At 35.9% G+C, this 21021-nt stretch overlaps 1 protein-coding gene across 10 annotated transcripts in view; it reads right to left on the bottom strand.

Moving 5' to 3' along the window:
• Window positions 1–6250: 6250 nt before the first annotated feature.
• LOC140819379 (protein DA1-like) overlaps window positions 6251–21021 on the bottom strand; it is a 38925-nt gene continuing 24154 nt past the window's right edge. For 3 of the 10 annotated variants that reach the window (XM_073179454.1, XM_073179455.1, XM_073179453.1), the window contains 7 exons: window positions 12713–12796; window positions 11271–11390; window positions 10948–11160; window positions 10763–10825; window positions 10532–10650; window positions 10389–10447; window positions 6251–9690 (listed from right to left, as the gene is read on the bottom strand). In XM_073179454.1, coding sequence (XP_073035555.1) covers window positions 9371–9690; window positions 10389–10447; window positions 10532–10650; window positions 10763–10825; window positions 10948–11160; window positions 11271–11390; window positions 12713–12796 — 978 coding nt within the window. In that variant the 3' untranslated portion in view covers window positions 6251–9370. The remainder of the gene's footprint in view (window positions 9691–10388; window positions 10448–10531; window positions 10651–10762; window positions 10826–10947; window positions 11161–11270; window positions 11391–12712; window positions 12797–21021) is intronic. The other 7 variants (XR_012115218.1, XR_012115214.1, XR_012115213.1 and 4 more) reach the window with 7 other exon arrangements.

The following is a 21021-nucleotide window of genomic DNA, read 5'->3' as shown; positions in this document are numbered from 1 at the left end:
ATAATGGTGCATCAGGAAATCCTGTGAGGAAAAAGGCCCCAGAGGGAGCCTGTCTATGGGAGAAGGCCTCAGAGGGGGCCCATTTACAGGAGAAGGCCCCAGAGGCAGTCCAAGATCAAGGATAACCCATGATCATTATAATCTGTTTGTCTGATAAGTTCTATTCTGAAATGTTCTGATTCGAAGTTCTGATTGTTCTAAATCTGATTTCTGTTCATCCAACTCTAAAACTCTGATTTGTTTAATGATTAACTTATGTTCATCAAACTCTGATATATTATGTTATGTAAAAGAAGAAGGTTTTAAAATTATTATATATCAAATGTCTTCTGGTATTCGATCGTATTTACTTGCTGAGTGTTTACCAAAACGCTCACTCCCTTACGTCCCTCTCTAGATGAGAATGAAGAACATGTAGGAGAAAATAAGCAGGATCAGTTCTGGGCTGGTAAAGAATTAGAATGAAGAAATTCAAGTTCTGGATATTCAAGTCCATTAGTGTTCCTTTGTCTTTCTTAGTAATGTTTGTACTTTTCACTTCCGCAACCTCTGTATTTTTCTTCATTTGTAAAAGCAGTGGAAAATTTATGAAATAAACTGGTATTTGGCTATTTGCTATGAGGTTTATTGTTATTTGATTAACAATGCCGGATGTCACCGACACCGCGGTCTCGGGGGGTGACAGCGGATGTCAAGCTCCAAGCTTTTCAAGTTTAAGCGAGATTAGCACATGTTTAAGCGTGGAAAAACGTTTTTTTTATCTTTAGTGTAATTGTAATTATCTCAAACCAATAAATAGATAAAATAATACATATATATGATAAATTTAACTATGATGCATTAATTCTCATATTTATAAAAGCATAAAAATCTCAAAATTACAATTTTTATTTGTTTTTGTAACTAGACCACATTAAAAAATGCTAAATATTTGTCAAATCATTATCAGACATGCTTAATCATAATTAAAATTAAAAAATAAACATCTAAATTATAAACCTAATTTATTATTTTAAAATAAAAAGACATACCTTCAAAATAAAAAAAAGTTTAAAAATAAATAGAAACGATTAATTGTTCTTAAGCACACTTAATTAAATGTCTTAATTACGTTAATTTGATCAAACTATAGTTTAACCGCTTTTCTCTGAAGCAGGGCGTTTTTGTCGAGCTTCAAGCTTAAGCGTGCTTAAGCGAGCTTTTTAGAACACTGGTTAATACATGATTTGCACTAGATTTTGAATTTAATATATTTATTGGCTTGAAAATTTCAAATACCATATATTATTTAATATTTTTGAATTTATTATTTTTACAATAATACAATAACTTGAAAATAAATTCTTATACATGTCTATATTTAATTAATTATATACCCAAAAATTTGGGTTTCACTTGACGTATGAGTTGTTAATCTCCAAAAATTCATTAAAGCATATTTACTTTTCGCATTTACTTACTTGTGCTATTGTTTTTTGTAGGCATAATTGAAGTGTTTTATGTGTTTTTCAAATACAAAAATATTCTTATACAAAGTGTTTGATAAATATTTCAATAAATTTTTTTTATACATTCAACTTGCATTCTTTTCAAATGTTTTACAAAAATGTTTAATCGGTTTTCATAGATATGATTTTGAATTTCTTTCGTTTGGCTTAAAAACCAAACTTAATTTAATTTATCGATGCTTAGTTTAATTTTTGAACATTTCAAGAACGAGCTCAAATTTTTTAAAAAAATTAAAAAATGTTTATTCAATCTCCTCAACACATCAATTATCCTAACACTAATACAACATATCACGAATATATCATACATTCTTCATCTATTAGAATATACTATAAATTTGCTAAAAAAAAGACCATACTGTAAATTTTTAAAAACTTATATTAAAAAAATTTAAAAATCATTATAAAATAATTAAATATACACAAATTCATGTAGGAATCTTCCGTCAAATAAATAAAGATTAAATATATGTTTAATCTTTTTATCTATACTATATTATTAAGTGTGAAGATATGATAATAATTACTTAGAGAGGACAACAATTTTTTTTCCAATTTCACACTTATATGATACTAATATTACACTTTTGTTTTTGTTTTTGTTTTTTAAATTTCAACACTTTTTTTTTCTAACCATTCAAATATCAATTTAGTCTCTCCATAATTTTTTAAATTTCATTTTAATCAATCGATAATAATAAAAAAAAATTGTACAAACTCAGAGTAACTAGTTATATTTTATATTTACTTCTTATACAAAGAATTTTGTTTAATTGGCTAGTACGGATCAAATATTTTTGCAATCTTATAACTTTCCTTTAAGTTATTTTTTTTTTGGCATTACATGTGACTAAATCTGCAGACGACGGACCCAAATATGTTTGGTTGGTGATTCGCACGTTGGCAAATTTTGGATTACTAGGAAGATTATAAAGTGCTAGGCTGGATGGCCGCCTCCCACAGGATAAAATAGACAAGGGCCAATATCGCAGGATGACACATGCATATGGTGAAAAATAGGAATGAAAAACCAGATATCGAGTGTATTTAGGAAGATTCAGTTACATGTACGGTAAACTGGACTGGGAATACCAGTGTATAATTTAATTGAATATTACCTGCAAAAAAAAAAAGAAAAGATCCCTGTAAAATCACGAGATTGCTAACAATCATTTGTGAAAAAAAAAATATTTTTTCATATGTTTTCAGATCTTGAGCACATATTCTCATATTATCAAATTTTTGTTCACATACCCTTTGTCCGTAACTCAGTGTATATGTGTTCTTAAAATTTAAAAACATTGGAAGTTAACAGTCATGGGGTTTGAGCAATATCGTGATTTCACATGACTACTATTGTAATGACCCGAAAATCAGACTACGTATAAGCCATGCATAATTGCTACTATTTAAATTAAAAATGATTTTTTAATTAAATATATGAAGTGTTTAAGTCATTTTAAATAATTTTAAATCATGATTAATTATTTTAAAAGTAGATGTTTAGTTTGGTCTTTTCAAGATAAATACGCGAGGCCGGACCGGTGTTGGAGATTAGAGATAAGATTAATAATAAGAAAAATATTCCTAAATTTAATTTAAGTCAAGTAATAATTTAATTTAAAGAAAAAGAATGTTTTAGGACTTATTAAATTAATTAGAACTAAGTTGTTAAATAAATTATTTTAGGTTCAATATTTGATTAAAGCTTAAATAAAAAGGTGAAAACAATGGAGGATGAATTAATCTAAGTATAATATATTCAAGAAATTAAACATAGCATTTAAACATTTAAATTTGAGGTTATGTATGCCATACAAGATTCTAAGCAAGATTCTAAACTAAACTAATTTGTTAATGCATTAAAATATATATAATGAATGTTTAAAATCTTAAACAATTAAAATGCAAGGTTTAAATAAAAATATACAATGCAAATTAGTAATAATTTTGGTTTAACCTTTAAAATATTTCAAAGAGTTAGTAACTCTCCATTCAAACCATCCCTAATGGCATTTCATGGTGTATTCAATTATCATGTTAATTGCACTAATTATTAGTAATCCAAATACTATAATTTACATAATTTCCTTCAACCAATTACCTAGCAAACCAACGGAAAACGTGAACATACAGCAAGAATGAGGGAAAGAATCGGACAGGCAAGGAGTGAAGAAGCATTTCAAATTTCCATTTCAAAATTTCACTTGTAACTCCCCTCTAAATGGTCTTTATAATGTAATCAATTCCTCAATTTTCATTCACTAATTAGTAGTAATTCTAATAAACCAAATCCACTTCAATTTCTCTCAACCTATCAGACTAAAAGTGAGCTGAACGTGCAACTGAAAGATGAGAAGTTTTCGGCAACAAGGGTGAGAAATAATTCTAATGCCATCCAAAATTCCATTAACTTGTAACCTTCAACTAAATGCACTTCAAGACTCCTTTATCACCCCTTGCAACCTTCATACTCATTACCTAGCAGCCCTTCATCCATAATTTCGAAATTTACAGAAGAGAACAGCAGCTAAATAATCGAGAATAACAGCAGCTGAACAAGAAGGAAGGCAACTCCGATTCCGTCGCGTCGTATTGTCGTTTTGATTTGTTTTTCTTCAAAACAAATTCCAGGCATGTATATATTGTTTATTTGCTCTACAATCAAGTCCTATAGATATTTTAAATCATTATATATATGCATGATTCAAGCAACAACTCGAAATTACAGCAACAGCTCAAGAAATCTGTACAGAATTTTCAACTCCTTCATTTTCAACTTCACGGGTTTGGTGGTTTTTGTTGCTCTCAGGATGTGGTTCGTTTCCAGGCTCACATGGCTGCTTCCAGGAATGTTTTAGAGTGTGTTAGGGTGTTGTTAGTTCGTTGGTTTAAGTCCATACACTCAGGAGAAAGATTTGACAGCAACATTTCAATGAGTTACAGATTTTGTGTCAAGTTCTGTCATTGAGTTGTTTGATGGGTGGGTTCGAATCATGGCTGTCCTAGGGGCTGTAGCCATGGTTAAAACCCTTCTTTATCATGTCTAGGACGTGACCAAATCATCTTTTCAAAGCTTGTGTCATAGGTCCCTCAGATTTTTACAGAAACATGACAAGTACCCTTCGGTTTTCAAAATCTGATTTTCTGTGGGAGTATAATTTCGGTTTTGGGGTGTGTTTCGGATTGTGGTTGGCTTTTAACCTGTAGCCATGGTCCAAGCCATGCCTTAGAATGTTGGTAATAGTCCTTGGGTGGTGGTTCAAGCCATTGGTCAATGAATTTCAGAGTTTACACCACAAACACACAAGTTGCCACTGTTGGAATTTTTTTGACAGCAACTTTCATCTTCGGTTGTGATGCTTGTTTGAGTTCTTGGTTGGCTTTTAGCCCATGGCCTTGGACTGGACACTACCTTAATGAGTTAGGAAAGTCATGTTTTTGGCCGTTTGTGATTTGGTCGAGTTTAGAGGTCGTACGGGAATTTTCGGTGAAAGGTGCCAAAATGACTCTCGAAAGAGTGTTTTATGTTTTTGGATTCCTTTCACCTATTTTCGTGTTTTACAGTTATGATGCATGTTTTTCAGTATGTTTGGGGTATTTTTAATCATGGTTAAACGTCGGTTTAATGTTGGTTCGGGTTGGTACGAAGCCATGGTTAAAAATCAAGTTGTTGGTCCGAGTCGTCTCGTTTTTGGTTCTATTGTTAAGTTTTTGTCAAGTTAAGATTTATTGCATGTGTCACATATTAGAATTATGTCGCAGCGAGCCTGGGAGCGATCCAACTCATCCGGTAAAAATAAGGTTATAATTATATTACGTGCATAAAAATATAAAATGTTTATTTTTGAGATATATGCGATATGTCTTGTGGCCACCTTACGCTTATGGGTTTGGAAGTCGGTAGGCGCAACCGAGGACCTCTCCGCCCGGTGACTTACGACCGGTTATGATTATGTATGGGTACGGACATCCAGTCCAAGGGCTGTGATTGATCTCTACCGCCCAGTATACTGTGGTTTAGTCTGATCAGGCGCTTACGCTATGTTATGGGCCACTTGCTTAGAAACATTATCTCTACAGAAAATTATGATATGTTATGACAGAGCTCTATTGAGCAAAGCTTTTACGTATGATTTTCAGATATGCACGTAGTTATAATTATTCATGATACGATTTTCACAGTATGCTTCACGACACTTTATTTTTACATGGCATGCGATTTTATGATATATATTACTTGTTATTCACGATATATACATGTTGAGTCTTTAGACTCACTAGACTTGATTGTTGTAGGTATGGATGAGGTCGAGACCGCGGGCGGAGACCAGTGAGCGATCTTGGGACAGCAGTAGTAAACCCGAGGACCTCATGATTTAGTTTATGCACTTTTTTTTATTCAAACTCAGTTTTAATACGTTGGATTATTTTAGATTGATGTTTACGTTGGATTGTTTTTAAATTGCTGGTTGAAAACATTATTCGATTCCGCTGTTATTTTAAAGTTAAAAAGATTATTTACATGTTTATTTTAATTAAATGATACAAGATAATTATTTATTTAGAAAAATTTTAATTATTCCGTAAAATTATGAATACGAAATACGGGCCTTCACAACTATTTAATTAACTCCAAAATTTAAAAAGAACAAGGATATCAAGAAAGTAGAGTTGATCTGGACAAAGTAGCGAAAACGCTTCTCTAGTTTCATCTCAGCCCAGTAACGATAGTTTTGGCATCTTCTTGTCGAAATTCGACACTCTTCTCAGTCACCAGAGCATTTCATAACAAATTATATATCCATTCGGGGAATAAATGTGACAACTTTGCGACACGCTGTCATCTTTATTCCCAGATCTTTGTTAATGCGTCTGAAAAATCCTGGACTGAAATAGTAGTTGAAATAAGCAGGTATTTGCAGCTACAACCAGCGGCAGCTTGAAGGTCTAAGAATTCTTCCACAAAACTTAATCGAGAACCTTCAATGAACGAAAAAATAATTCCTGTAACAACGCGAGAATAATCAAGAGCAGTTAGTTATATCCAACACAGACAATAGCAGAAGAGTTAGCAAAATAACAAGTTCAAGGCCGTTTAAATTGTTGCATAATGTCTTGTATCACAAACATCGGAACAATCGTTTCTTGTCTGAATCGAGACTGTTCAAAGCTTTCAAATAGAAATGAAACAACTAACAGCCAATTGAACGTTTCAACAATCATGCAAAACATCGTAATTGATTGTCGTCACGTAAATATCTAACAATTTAGGCTCAGTTATTCAAGGGGAGAACAACATCTATCTCATGAAATTGATGACAATGCTCCAAAATTGGTGAGGTGAAGCTTTCTTACAATCAATAGTCTCACCGTTACGAGGACAAAATGAATGAAACGTAAAAATCAAGCATCAACAAAAACTGATCCAATCCTCTGGGCTAAAAGAATGGAATTTCCAAAGCTAAGTCGGGGATCAATATTAGCAGCATACGAAAACAAATCACCAAACCAGTTATATGCATCATGTACAAGTCATATAGAAGTATCTCGAGATGGGAATTTACCAATAGATAAAGAGCAACGATAAAGCGATGATAAATTGATTTGCATAACAATTGTGCGGATTCAATACTAACTTACAAATAGAAGCTACCTAAAAGAAAGCAGGAAAATAAAGGAAAAGTGAAGAAATTGCATTCACTCTATTATTGGTGCCAATTGGTTGCTATCGATCCAAGAGCAATTAAAAGAGGAAACTATGCCGCTTAGTAGCAAATGAATTTATCATGAACGAAAGATAATCTCCAAAATACCTCAAAGATGTGTATTGAAAAATATGAATCAAAGATTACAAAGTTCACCGCCAATGTTCTATTTATAACAAATGAGAAGTAAAGAAGAAAACGTATTCAATCAGGATAAAAGCGTGTAACAACTATTCTAATACCGCTGCAACTATTTAGGTCACACCAACCCAGTACGCAGCACCGCTGATATTTCTGCAGTTATATCAATAAGTACAGATATTGAAACGCTGATCAGACATATTAGTAGCAGGGAATCACTGATGTTGATAAAATCATATTTTCTACCAAAATGTCGAAATAGTAAATAATTCAAATAATGAACTCCCAAACAAAAATTTCATTTTGGGAATCAGAAGTGAAAAAGATAACACAATTATACACACAACAATAGAAAAAGCCCTGAAAGGATTGCATCTATTCTTCAGAAAAAAAGGCTTGCAACTATAGTATCAACTTATTAAACAATCATAGAGCCAAGTATGTAGATGCTTCAATATTTAAACAACAAAACATTGCAACTCAAAGTAACTATATAAACAAGTCATTATTTCTAAAATTATTTCTTAAGCCAAGCATATCGGAATAGAAAAACCTGTTATTAGAGTCATCTGCTGCAATTCGAAATCCCGATTTATGCCACTCAGGCTGCCAATCTCTTAAACTTCAGAGTTTTATTGCCACTTTCAGAGGATCCCGAATCCTAGAAATCAAATTCTGGCCCACTTTGAGGGATACACACTTGGATAGGGATTCTGCCAGCATCCAAAAATAAAACCTGGATAGACAACTTTCGAGCAATGCAACTCAAAAGCATGGCCAACAAGTTTTTCTGGCTCCACTTTGAGGGATACACACTTGGTTTGACTTCTCAGTTCTAATATAATACAGGGACAACAAAAAACCAAAACATAAGCAACTCACAGACCAGTAATCTGTTATTACCCGTGACGGTTCATGCACCAACTTTTGAATAAAAAAAGGTATCTTGCCTTTCAAATGCCTTGTTATTTTCAATTTTTCACTTAATATGATGCATTCCACAAATATATTATAGATTTTTAAACAAATTAACGCACTTTACAGTTTCATGAAAGATATAAACATGCAATGCCACACTTATTTAATCTCGTTTTATTATATTACCATTATTATCTAATCTTGTTTTATTACTGACAAAACGATAAAAGTTTGTCACTCTGTTTCCCTAGTCAAGTGTCAGAGTCCTGTTATGATACCAAATAATTATTGCAACTTGCAAAATTTATCTATCATCAGTCTGGCAGAATATAAACGCACCGGAAACTTAAATATTGCAAGAACTGTAAATTGTGTCACATCATATGTGCAGAAAAAAATCGAACGCGTACAGCGGTTTGAGCAGATTTTGTGAAATCAGGACTCAAACGTGACTCACTATACTCGCCAAAACCCTGAAACATGCATATAACCTGAACCTTCTATTTTCTTTAATGGGGAAAGAATTGTTTAAACCAACCATTAAAATACATAAAAATAAACATCATCATCAAAAATCCTAATTTTTCTATAAATGGGTAGGTTTTAAAGCTGATATACCAACAAGACAAGCTTAACTTTATCTTTGCAGCATGACCAGTTCACTGACCCAAACCAGCCCTGAATAGGTCAGATTCCGGTTCAGGGACCCACTAACCTGAATCCCACGCCAAATGCTGTTTTTGTAACATGGTAGGCAACAAAAAATGTGATAAGATATACACAACATTGAATCATTATCCATAAATTGACAAGAATAAGAAAATGTACAAGAATGAACTTAATTTTCTAGTACATTGTAAGAACCTGAATTGTAGTAGGCATCAGGATGACTCCCTAAACGTTTTCTGAAAAACTATCATATATGCCAAGCAATAATTTATCACCCCACACCCTTCATAGAAAATATAATCCAAGTTTGACAATCAATTCAGCAAGGACAGTTCCCATCTCGCATATTTATCTTGAGGAGTCTGCAATCCAAACACGAGCAGTTCCACATTACCAAAAAATTGAATGTACAACCCTAACCATAACTTAATATGGAAAATTTCCCGTTTCCTGTATGTGATCCAAAGTCATCTGCAACCCGAATTTCAGAACTGCCTCATGACCAGTTCTAAATCCATTTCCATACACCATAGATATATCCGATGCAATTTGGTGTTTGAAAAACACACCAAGTTTTATCTCAAATGGTGAATGTGCCCCTTGCCTTGATGGTGTAGAGGCTGGCATTGAGGATGAAGTTGATGCACCACTGGGGTCAGACATAGATAAAATTTGGGATTCTAACCACATACTCGCGAGAACTTGACAAATACCTTCTTCAACATCTTGTCTGAGATTTCGAAAACCTTGCATAAAAAATGGTGATATATCAGGAACTGAATCGATATGCATAGGAGGAAGGGCTGTTCATTTCATTTATGAATCATTAATTTATGATGAAATAGAACGAAAGGATTATGTCACCTAAATAGATACTTCAATATCGAAACTAAAAGTGAAAAGAATATGTGACGTTCATGTTTTTATTGAATAAGTTGCTATGGGAAAACAAGATTTCTAATCAATACAGGGAGAGTTCATACTGTATAAGTTACTACATAATTAATCAATATTAACATCACTGTCATTTCAGTAAGATATTGCATGTTAAGAACTGTTCTTACAAAGCAATTGAATTATTCATACTTCAACCAAAAACTGATTTCTGAAATTAAAGTTAATTGATTGTTGTATGAAATAAATTGAGAATTTTCACACTTACAAGTGTGGGTGCAAATGAATCAATTTGTTCGCAAGCACGTCCGGAAAGCACAAAATCATTCGATTGTGGTCGAAATTATCAAATTTGAGCTGAGTTCATAATGTAAAACGATAATTCAAGCCTAGCAAAGTATAACTCAATATTTAAAATTCAACAATATGATTCAAGCTTGAATATGCAAATTATAAGTAATATTCAGCTTGACTTGATTCATTTGTCTTCCTATTCATGGGGATATTAGAAGATAGATAAAATAAATTGTAGCCATTTGTGAGAAAATACCATTTAGTCGCAGCCACGCATGCATCATTTCATGAGCTAATATTGATCCTGTTAGCAACCTGCAGCTTTTAACAATTGAGTGACTAAATTTATTCTAATAGAAATCCAATATGCCCAAAATAAGAATGTGATGTAGAAAATACCTGGGAAAACTATGTAAAATAAGTATTGCTGTCACTTCGCAATGGCGGGTTAATTTATAAGGCTCGGTTCTCATTCCTATTGGTCGGTTTCCAGTATCTATTCTTGGTCGGCGCAATACCTGGTGATCATCGCAAACCATGACACTTTAATCAATATTAGATCAAGTTTCAAATGAATGATCTTTCCGAGGAGAGACCAAATGACAAAGAATAATAGTGCAGTGCCCTTACAGTACTGATGGTTTGTTCCTCCGAGAGACAGAGACCTCGTGTCTCCGGCATGTGATGATGCCCCTAGAAAGAAAGGGTAAGGGAAATCAAAAGTAGACTTTCCCATTTATCTTACTTTTTCTTCACAAGAAAGGAAAGTCAAAACAAACAAGAAAATATCTTGGAATGTTGGACACAAATCTTACATGTCTCTCTCCATCCAATGCCTCATTCAGTGCCTGCCTGTCAACCAATAGTAAAGGAATTGGCTGTGTCACTTTCATATTCAAACCTTCATAAAAGTCTTGTACATCAATAAAAAGAGGCTGGCACTCATCGGTATCCATAATTGCCGAATCTAAACACTCCATACATAGACTTCGACCATCATTAAGGGATACACATTTTGCATCCCTAGACTGTGAGCATCAAGTAATTTATCGAATCAATCAGCAGTTAGCACCCTAACAAACGATCAGTAAGATTTTCTTAGCAACAATGATAATATTTTAATCTGGCTCCAATTTACCTCCATCCGCTCACAACTGCAGCATCTCCGAGTTCCATCATGTTCATGACAAGGACAGTATTTCTGGGACCAAAATGGATGCGCCCTATATTCAATAAGGCCAATGGCATTTGTCGGGATCTGGAAAAACAAAACAAAAAAATAAACTCGCCAAAGAAGTAAAAAATAGTAATGTAGTTCATGTTACGTGTTATATATACACACACACACACACACACATATATATAAAGGAGGAGAGAGGGGAGAAGGAAAATAAAAATGGAAAATAAGGAAATGGTTCGAACTTTTGGAATTCAAAGAAATATTTTCCTCTTTTTTTTACTATAAGAAATGATATTATATTGATTGCTAAAATTAATTATAGAAAGCGAGCCAGAGGTCCATATAAAATGAAGTGAGATCGATATCAAAATAGATAAACATAATACTAGACTCGATTCTTATACAAATCTGAGACCGATAACAATTTGAACTTTACATCCTCGAATTCCAACATGAAACTCTTATTTTAATCTTGTCCCAACACTCTTCAATCGAGTCTTCTTGATCTTCAAAGATTCACTTATTCATCAGCGTCCATGAACCAACTCAAAAGTGAACCACCAAAAAAAAATATTTTTCTTTGCCCTCAACTTCAAGTGGAACATGGACATATTCAAGTATATTCAATATGCCTACATTATTGGAGCGACTACATTGAATAGATCTTGTTTTCATAGAACACCCAAAGGGATAACCCATCTTGATGCGTAAATGTAACAAAATTATTTCTTTAGTCAACGGTTTAATGCGAATAGGATGATCATTGATGTATCTAGAGTATAGAATCTCTTCATTTTTATTCTTTAGCTCTCACAAAACTGTTGCAGGAACTTGATCATTTCAAAATTGGTGGTAGAAGACAGCATATGTGATTCCTATCCAAGCTCAATAAAGAATTTGATGAGGTATGGGAACATCTACTTAATACGGACACATGCCAAAACATTAAATATTTATTTTAATGGCAGCAAAAAAGCTGCAAATAGGATTATTGGGCAGGATAACTATCCAGTGCCACAAACTTTTTTGCCCCGTGTCATGGAAAATGATAGTAAGAAAACGAAATTCAGAAAAAGAGCTGTAAACCTAACCACCATAAACACCATCTCATTTTCAACCTTCAGACCTATCACCTTTCAAGAATCACACATCTTTAAATAACCACCTCCCTTGCCATCCTCCACTTTGAATTTCTCCACCTTCCACCACTCACTTTGTATCCCTTACCCAGTTAACATCTAAGGCTAGACATTTAAGAAGCTGAAAAACACATGGACGCAAACAATTTGATAGTAGAAATAGCAAAAGATGTGATGTAATATTATTACTACAACAGATTAGTGAAAAAAAAGCCTTTGAGAGATTCAAACAGCGAATAGCCAATAGGATAAAGTACTTACAAAGTGTTTGCACACATCACATTTAGGTAGATAAGACTCCTTGTAACAAGCTTTATGATATGGGTTGCTCCCAGAAATGGAAAACTGTATCAGAGATTTACAACTGAGATTAATTAATTTTACTTGTAAAAAAGATCAAGGAAAACGAAGAGTACAACTTTTTAAATCTGTATTGCACTTGTTCAGTTGACTTCACTATTTATAATCCGAGCTCCACAACTTTTTCCTCTTGAAAGAGCTAATTTTTCAATTGCACATGGAGTCATGAACTACAAGTAATCTTCATGTTAAGCATGGTGACAATTCTAACGAGTGTAAACAGCTTATTGGTAATCAACAAGAAACTTGGTGAAGGCAAAATGCAGTAAAGACATGATAAAATGTTATGTCAAAAATATTTAAAAACCAAGTTGGGAGTCAAAAAGAAGCCAAAAGCAACACAAGAAAGTTTCCAAAAGCTGCAAATTACTAAAATAAATTACTGAAACACTGAACAGCTACCAAATGCAGAGTGGAATGCTATTGGATTATTTCAGGATGGCTTGTAGGGAAAATTAGTAAGCCAATTTACCATAAAATTAGAATCTGTCGCTACTATTTAGCCTAGAATTGTTCCATGAATTACTCTTATTTGGCCTATTTATTGTACAAATCTTTAACCGATGAATAGTGAGAAATACTAATATTTTCTTACCCATGTTTTCTCCTTCTCTACTTGACATGGTATCAAAGCCACAGCTCGATAATTTAAAAAAAAACAGGGGTTTGCAAAATTGCAAAAGAAGCTGCGGAGCCCTTCAAATTGCTGTTCTCGCCTCTCGGTCGCCCTGAAAAACGTAGAACCCTACCCAGCATTGTATTGCACTTGTTCCGCGCTTCTTATGTGTTACGCTGCCAATTTCTTTGCACAAATGACACTGGTTCTGTTCTGCCGCAACCTGTTGCTTAAGCCCAAAAATCCCAGCATCTCATTATTTGAAAAAAGGCCCAGAAACATCAGGAAAAAGATGGACTAGAAAACAGCGATGATGGGCTCAAGCTCTCCAGCATCCAACTGCGAATTCCTTCAACAAGGACGTAATTTTGCAACCATCACAGACAATGCCAATTTCCGAAACTTCTCTGCAAATTACATTCATAAATTGAATGACAGAAACTACTTGGAATGGGCTCAATCTGTCCGTCTACTGGCTAGTGATTGACTGAAAGGAAAATTGGGCATCTTGACTGGGGAAACAAAATCTCCAGCGATAGATGATCCAAAATATTTCCAATGGCGCTCGGAAACCTCCATGGTCAGTGCTTGGCTTATTAACTCCATGGAACCTACTGTGGGAAAGCCATTCCTATTTTTGCCATTGCCTGTGAAGCTTGGGGAGGTGAAAGCAGAAGGTCCTTGTTGATACTGGCAGATATCAAAGATTATTTAGGAAGTTAATTTATTTGTCTCCCACTCGACCAGATATAGCTTTCGCTGAGTTTGGTAAGCCAGTTCACGCATTCTCCTTAAAAGCATCATCTTTAAGCTATATTTCGTATGTTTCGATATCTAAGGCAACTCCTGGAAAAGGCTTGTTCTTTAAAAAAGGTGGGGAAAGAAAAGTTGAAGTCTGATGCCGACTGGGCTGGGTCAATAACCGATAAAAGATCTACATCGGGATATTGTAACCTTCTATGAGGCAACTTAGTTAGTTGGAGAAGCAAAAAACAAAGTGTTGTTCCTAGAAGTAGTGCATAAGCTGAATTTCGATCGATGGCCCAAGGAGTGTGTGAAGAAGGATTGGGGTTAAAAAGTTCTCGAATATCTTAGACAAACAGTTAATCTTCTCATAAGATTATATTGTGATCGCAAATCGGCTATAAGAATTGCTCAAATCTTGTGTTCCACGTCATGACAAAACATGTTGAAATTGATAGGCATTTCATCAAGGAAAGTATTCTCTTTGTTTCTACCTTGAAACAACTCGCAAATATACCTCCCAAAGGTTTGATGAGACACTCGTTCGAGGATCAAGTCAGCAAGTTCGGCATGATTGTTATCTTTGCACCAACTTGAGCGGGAATGTCGATAAATTAGGGATTTTCATATTTTTGTAAAGTAGCAATTTACAATGAAATTAGAATTTGTCACTAGTATTTAAGCTGGAATTGTTCCATGAATAACTCTTTTTTGGCCTATTTATTGTACACATCTTTAACCGATGAATAATGAGAAATAATATTTTCTTACTTATTTTATCTCCTTCTCTATTCGACAAAAAAAACGACCAAATGTGGATCGTCATTGACCAAACAAAATCAAAATGTCTCCAACAGCTCCATTTTGAAAAACTACTTCTGTAACTCACACCATCCAACAATTAAACTTTTGGTGCTCATTTGCTTTAAGATAAAGAATAGGAAAGCTATAATAATAGTAAATACTAAATACCAACTTGACGATAATAGCCCAAAGGAATTTTAAAAATACTCTGAATCAATGTTTAAAGGGCTAATATGATTGGCACATCTTCAATCTTATCTTTCCTATTGAAACAAACGCTCATCAATTATCCACCTTTGAAGGAAGCTAGTTAGACGATTTCATTAATCAATCAATCCACTTGATGATAGTTTGCTCTCTTCAAAGTGGTTTTCATATCTTACAATCCCCAAATACACTTGAAGCCTTAGATGAGAATCGTGTTAGAGTGAGTGTCTCAATTTTGGATAATTGTTTAGGAATGAAATAAATATGGAAAGGCTGTAGGATACAATTTCATTATCTAAATTTTTTTTTTTGATCAAAAACTAATATTTATTATAATATTAATGAAGATTACAAAGTTAGTGGATGCTCCGGTCCACAAGACATCACATCGATCAGCTAATCACAATATTACTAGCAACAAATAAAACTCCAATCCCTAACTAGGTCCGATACGGTTATATGCTGAAACTGCGGTATGTTGATCGTCCAACTCGCTACTCTGAATTTAATCTTGTACCATAGCTCCTCCCACGAGTCCTCTTTGTCCCTGAAAATTCTACTGTTGCGCTCCATCCAAATAGACCAAAAAATACAATGGACAACTATGTACCAAAAATTCGTAAGTCCCTTTCCCTTTAGGAATCCCTGCTCCATGAGCAACATGTCTTTCAATCTGCTGGGAAAAATCCACTCGAAATCCAATTGTTGCATAACTTTGATCCAAATGCGAGTCGCAATGCAACAATATATTATCTTGATTTTCCTCACGTTTCTTGCATAAGCTACACCACTGGGGAGATAATACAATGCCTGGCCTTCGTTTATGCAAATCATCACAAGTCTGCAATTTCTCCGAAGCCACAATCCAAGAAAACACTTTTACCTTAAGTGGTATTGGTACTTGCCAGATGTTAGAGTAGTATGGGAAAACAGGAAACGTGTTAACTGGAAAGAATGAACCATAAAAAGATGAAACGGAAAAAACACCAGAAGGATCCCCTAGCCAAACTCTAACATCCGCTATGCCCACCCACAACCTAACTGAGTCTAAGACACCTAAAAGATTACTGAACTCTCCCAACTCGATGTTGTTTATCCCTTTTCTGAACCTCACATCCCACTGAAAGTTAGAAACACCTTGAGAATCGATGACAGAATAAAAATGGTTAATTGGTTTGTTAATAGACGATGAAAGAAGGAAGAGATGAGGAAAACACTCTTTGAAAGACAACTCTCCCACCCACCTATCCTCCCAGAATCGAAAGAAGTTCCCCCCCTTAAGTGTCGTGCCAATCAACTGATGACAAGTCGTGTAAGAACGAGAGATAAACTTCCAGGGACTTCTCAAAGTCGAGTTCCTTGCCAACCTTACATCCCACCCATTTTCTTGAATCCTGTAAATGCTTCTCAAAACTTTTTTCCACAGAGATTCTTGTTCCACTGCGCATCTCCACCACCATTTACCTAAAAGAGCCTTATTTCTCAAACGTATGTTACCCAAACCAAGACCTCCTCTCTCTTTCGGCTTGCACACTAGTTCCCAACTAACTACATGACAGTGCATCTCCCCATCGGCTCCATCCCATAGAAAATCCCTCATCAATTTTTCCATATGCTTTGCCACTCGAATCGGCACCTTAAAAAGAGACATAAAGTAAGCTGGCATCGCGCTTAACACCGATTTTATCAATGTCAAACGACCTCATCTTGATAGGAATGACTTCTTCCAACTCGCCAAGTTTTTTGACATTTTTGGAACCACGGGTTCCCAGAATTCCATTTTCCTCGGATTTCCTCCAAGCGGAGCCCCCAGATACTTAATCGGCCACTGCTCTTTCTTGCAACCAATTGCTAACGCCATATCGTCAACCTCCTCATCCGAATAATTCAAACCCAAACCAACGATTTTTTCAAAGTTAATTTTCAGTCCCGATTTAGTACAGAACAATTTCAAAAGTTTCACCGCTTCCATCAAATGTCTTTCATATTGGAGAAGGAAGAGGGTATCGTCCACAAATTGAATGTGTGAAATTTCGATTTTATCCCTCCCAAACACAAGTCCTCTCACAACATTAGCCGCCTTGGCCTTGTCTACCATCCGCCCCAATCCACCAATCACTAGATTAAAAGGAAAGGAGATAAAAGGTCTCCTTGTCTGAGTCTTCTTTCCCCTTTAAACTTCCCCTATGGTCTTCCATCGATAAATGTCGAGAATGAGACATTAGAGATGCATCCCTTAATCCACTTCCTCCACTTTTCGCCGAACCCTTCTTTTGAAGCACAAAATCTACAAATCTTCAGTCGACATTGTCATATGCTTTTTCCAAATCAACTTTCAGTATCCAGTTGTGAGATTTTATTTTGCAGCTCCGAAATTCTGACATCCACATCACCAAAGACCTCAATGTTCCATTTTTTGACCTCTTTTTTGATTTCTTTTAGTTTACTCATGAACTTAAATCCCTCCCACCCCTGAGTGTTACCTGTGTTCCACAATGCTGCGACCGCCTCTTTAAACTTATGGTGCAACAACCAAGCATTCTCGAACCTGAACGGGGTAGGCCCCCATCTCAACTTCTTAGTATCCAACAAAATGGGGTAATGATCCGATGTAATTCTTGGCAACACCGTCTATCTGAACGAAGGGAAAATGTCCTTCCAACCCCCTGATATAAAGAACATGTCTAATCTGCACAATATTGGGTTTACCCTGAAGTTTGACCAAGTAAACTTCGCATTCATTAAAGGAGGGTCGTGTAGACCTAGTTCCTCTATTAGATTATCAAAGCAGTACATACTTGTGGTATAAGAGGTGCTACTCATTTTTTCGCTCAAGTTTCGAACCACGTTAAGTCTCCTCTCACGCACCACATGTCCCAACAAATGGAATTCAAACCCGCTAATTCATCCCAAAAAATATCTCTTTGTCTTGGCTTGCATGGGCCGCAAAATGCTGTGAACCACCACTTGATCTCTTCTTTCCACTTGATTTCAATAGACACCGAGAAATTCCCGATCAAATTGTCACTTACCAAGACCACTCTAGGATCCCACATCACTAAAATGCCACCTGATCTTCCTTCCGCTGGTAAACTGACCCAGTCCACGAATCTTGATTTCCATAAACTTGCAACGAAGCGTCGATCCACCGCAATTTTCTTAGTCTCTAGAACCACAACGATGTCCGGATTTTCCTTACGAATAACAGTCATATTAGTTTGCTTCTTCTCGATGACCCTCCCCCCCTAATGTTCCATAAGCATATCTTCATTACAAATGGTGTGACCCCTTCGAACTCGAACCTTTCTCATAATTGATCCCCCACTTCAGCCTGCTGAGTTCTTTGCTTAAACTGCCCGATGGCTTTTTGTTTTCCCCCTTCGAAGTATAATCAGATTCCACATCCCTAATTTTCCTTGCGGCATTGAATTCGATCTCTACTTCATTCCCTTTGGAAGGTTCACTCTCGGAACCCGACTTGTCATGTATACTCGATTGCACTCCCCCTAAAAACCCACTAGACAACCCCAGAGCAGAGAAAGACGCGGGTAGAATAGAGTGAAGTTTGAATGAATGATTAAGACTCGATGAATGGAAACAGGAAAGTACCTTACCCACTAGAGGTTTAGTATTTTCAAGAAAAGATGGCTCTGTGTTGGCCAGAATTTCTTCCTCCTGCGAGAACAGCCTTGTCCACTTCATTTGTATCGGTGTTTGCCAAAGACTCCGACTGAGACGATATTTGACTCCCAGACTCTGAAGAATCAAATCTGTCATCTAGAAGGTCATCTTGTGGGTCATCAAAGTTTAGATCTCCTTTGTCATCCAAATCGATTTCCCCTGCCTTGCTTAAGTCCTCCCTGTTCAGTTCATCTACCTTCAACCCCCCTCTGTCTTCATTAAACTCCGCATCCTCCTTGATGGATCTGTTATTTCTTCTGCAGTAAATGTCTCCGTAAGGAGGCAGTAGATTGTTTGTATCGGTGTCATCCTTTTGTATGTCCATTTCCACAGTATCTTTGTTGGAAGTAGAATAAATTGGAAATCGTCTGAAATCCTCGATCTTTTTTGGTACAACTCTTTGTAATATTTTTCCACCTTTCTTCCCATCGTTTGGACTGCCGGCAATCTCTTTTCTGATGTCCCTTCTTTTACTGATGACAAATGCATATTCCCCTGCTCTTCTACCGACTTATCCCTGTGGCAGCAAGTAGACTCTTCTTGACGTCTTTGCCTAGTATCGTTATACGTTAACTCTTCCTTTAGTGACAATAAGGGCTTCTTTCTAGTTCCTTTCGATTTTATTCCTGTCAATGGCCTGTGTGATCTTCTTCAATCCTCGGCGGTAATCCCATTCTTCATTCTTAACTGGCTGCTGAGCTCGTGTAACTCTGATTGGGGCTTTTCCTTGATCAATAGTCGCTTGGTCCAGCCTCTGAGAATTCCCTGACAGTAGTTTAGTGAGGATGTTTGAAATCCTTGTCCACCCATGAGAGTTTAAACCGCTTGGCACAATGATAATCTGTTTCCTCCCCATCATATTAAATCTTGAAATCTCTATGAATCGGCCTCTCCTATTAACAAATCTCTGTAATATGACTATCGCATTTCTGCCCTTGTACCGATAGAAATCCAAACATGATTGGGGATTGTGTAAGAAATCCCTGAGTTTTGAGCTGAACCAACCAGCCTCATCTCGATCTAATTCCATTAAATAACTCACATTCCTTGTTCTTTCCGACCACAAGATCGAAGAGCCTCCGTTAACCATCCTAAATGAGAACACTTTAAACTCAATCTTGACCACTTCTCCTCTATCCATTGGCTTAAATTTACTTGGCATTTGATCATTGACCCTGGTTTGCATATCGAAGGTATGACTGGAAGGGAGGTTGGTTCTCAACGACCGGTGAAAGGTGCCGGACCCGAAGGGCTGGTGCGAACAATAATAATAATACAGGTTTGTTTTTAAGGAGTATCGAGAACAAGCGATTAATAATATGCCTTGGAGTGACGGTAAGATTTCAAGTAAGCTGGGTCACGGCCAGTGGTTGGGTAAGGTAGTCGGACAAGGTACAAGGAATATATGTTTAGCAGCATAGATAACGAACAGGAAACAAAGCATATCCGGAAGTTTCTGAAGCGAGAATGAAGAGAGAAGGTGTGAAAGTAGAGGTCCGCCAACGCCGTTATTCCACTGACCAACCAGCATCTTAATCAGCTGTGTTTCGTCGACTGTACTTTCTCTCCGTCACCGGCGCCGGTGACGGAGAGAAAGTACAGTCGACGAAACACAGCTGATGAAGATGCTGGTTGGTCAGTGGAATAACCCGATTGGACGAGGACTCGAAGAGGGAGAGCCGGTGACGGAGAGAAAGTACAGTCGACGAAACACAGCTGATGAAGATGCTGGTTGGTCAGTGGAATAACCCGATTGGACGAGGACTCGAAGAGGGAGAGAGCATATTTTAAAAAATTTCATTATCTAAAATGATTATTCTGAAATCCTGTAGATAAACCTCTTCACAGTAAATATAACAGTTTCCTTTGCAACCGACCTTTTGAATTATAAGTGCTATAACCTTTCCAGTTCGAAATATTTATTTTGATAAAAATTCAATCTAGCATGTACACTTCCAGGTCCAGAAATTATCAGATATTTTGTTATCAACCTCTTGTCCTAAGAAAGTAGTTTCTCGATAAAGTCCACTAATCATAGCTATTGCACAAGGGCTGAGATCAAGATTTCACTTTCTTACTGCAGCAGGTACATCTTTTGTCATTCAACATGTAACTGATGCTTAGGGTTTGACTTTGATGGTTTCAGCATTTCTTATAC

Source organism: Primulina eburnea, chromosome 18, assembly GCF_022965805.1.
Source record: "Primulina eburnea isolate SZY01 chromosome 18, ASM2296580v1, whole genome shotgun sequence".
Classification (NCBI taxonomy): domain Eukaryota; kingdom Viridiplantae; phylum Streptophyta; class Magnoliopsida; order Lamiales; family Gesneriaceae; genus Primulina; species Primulina eburnea.
Note: the sequence above shows the minus strand (reverse complement) of the source record. Positions and strands in the feature narration are given on the sequence as shown.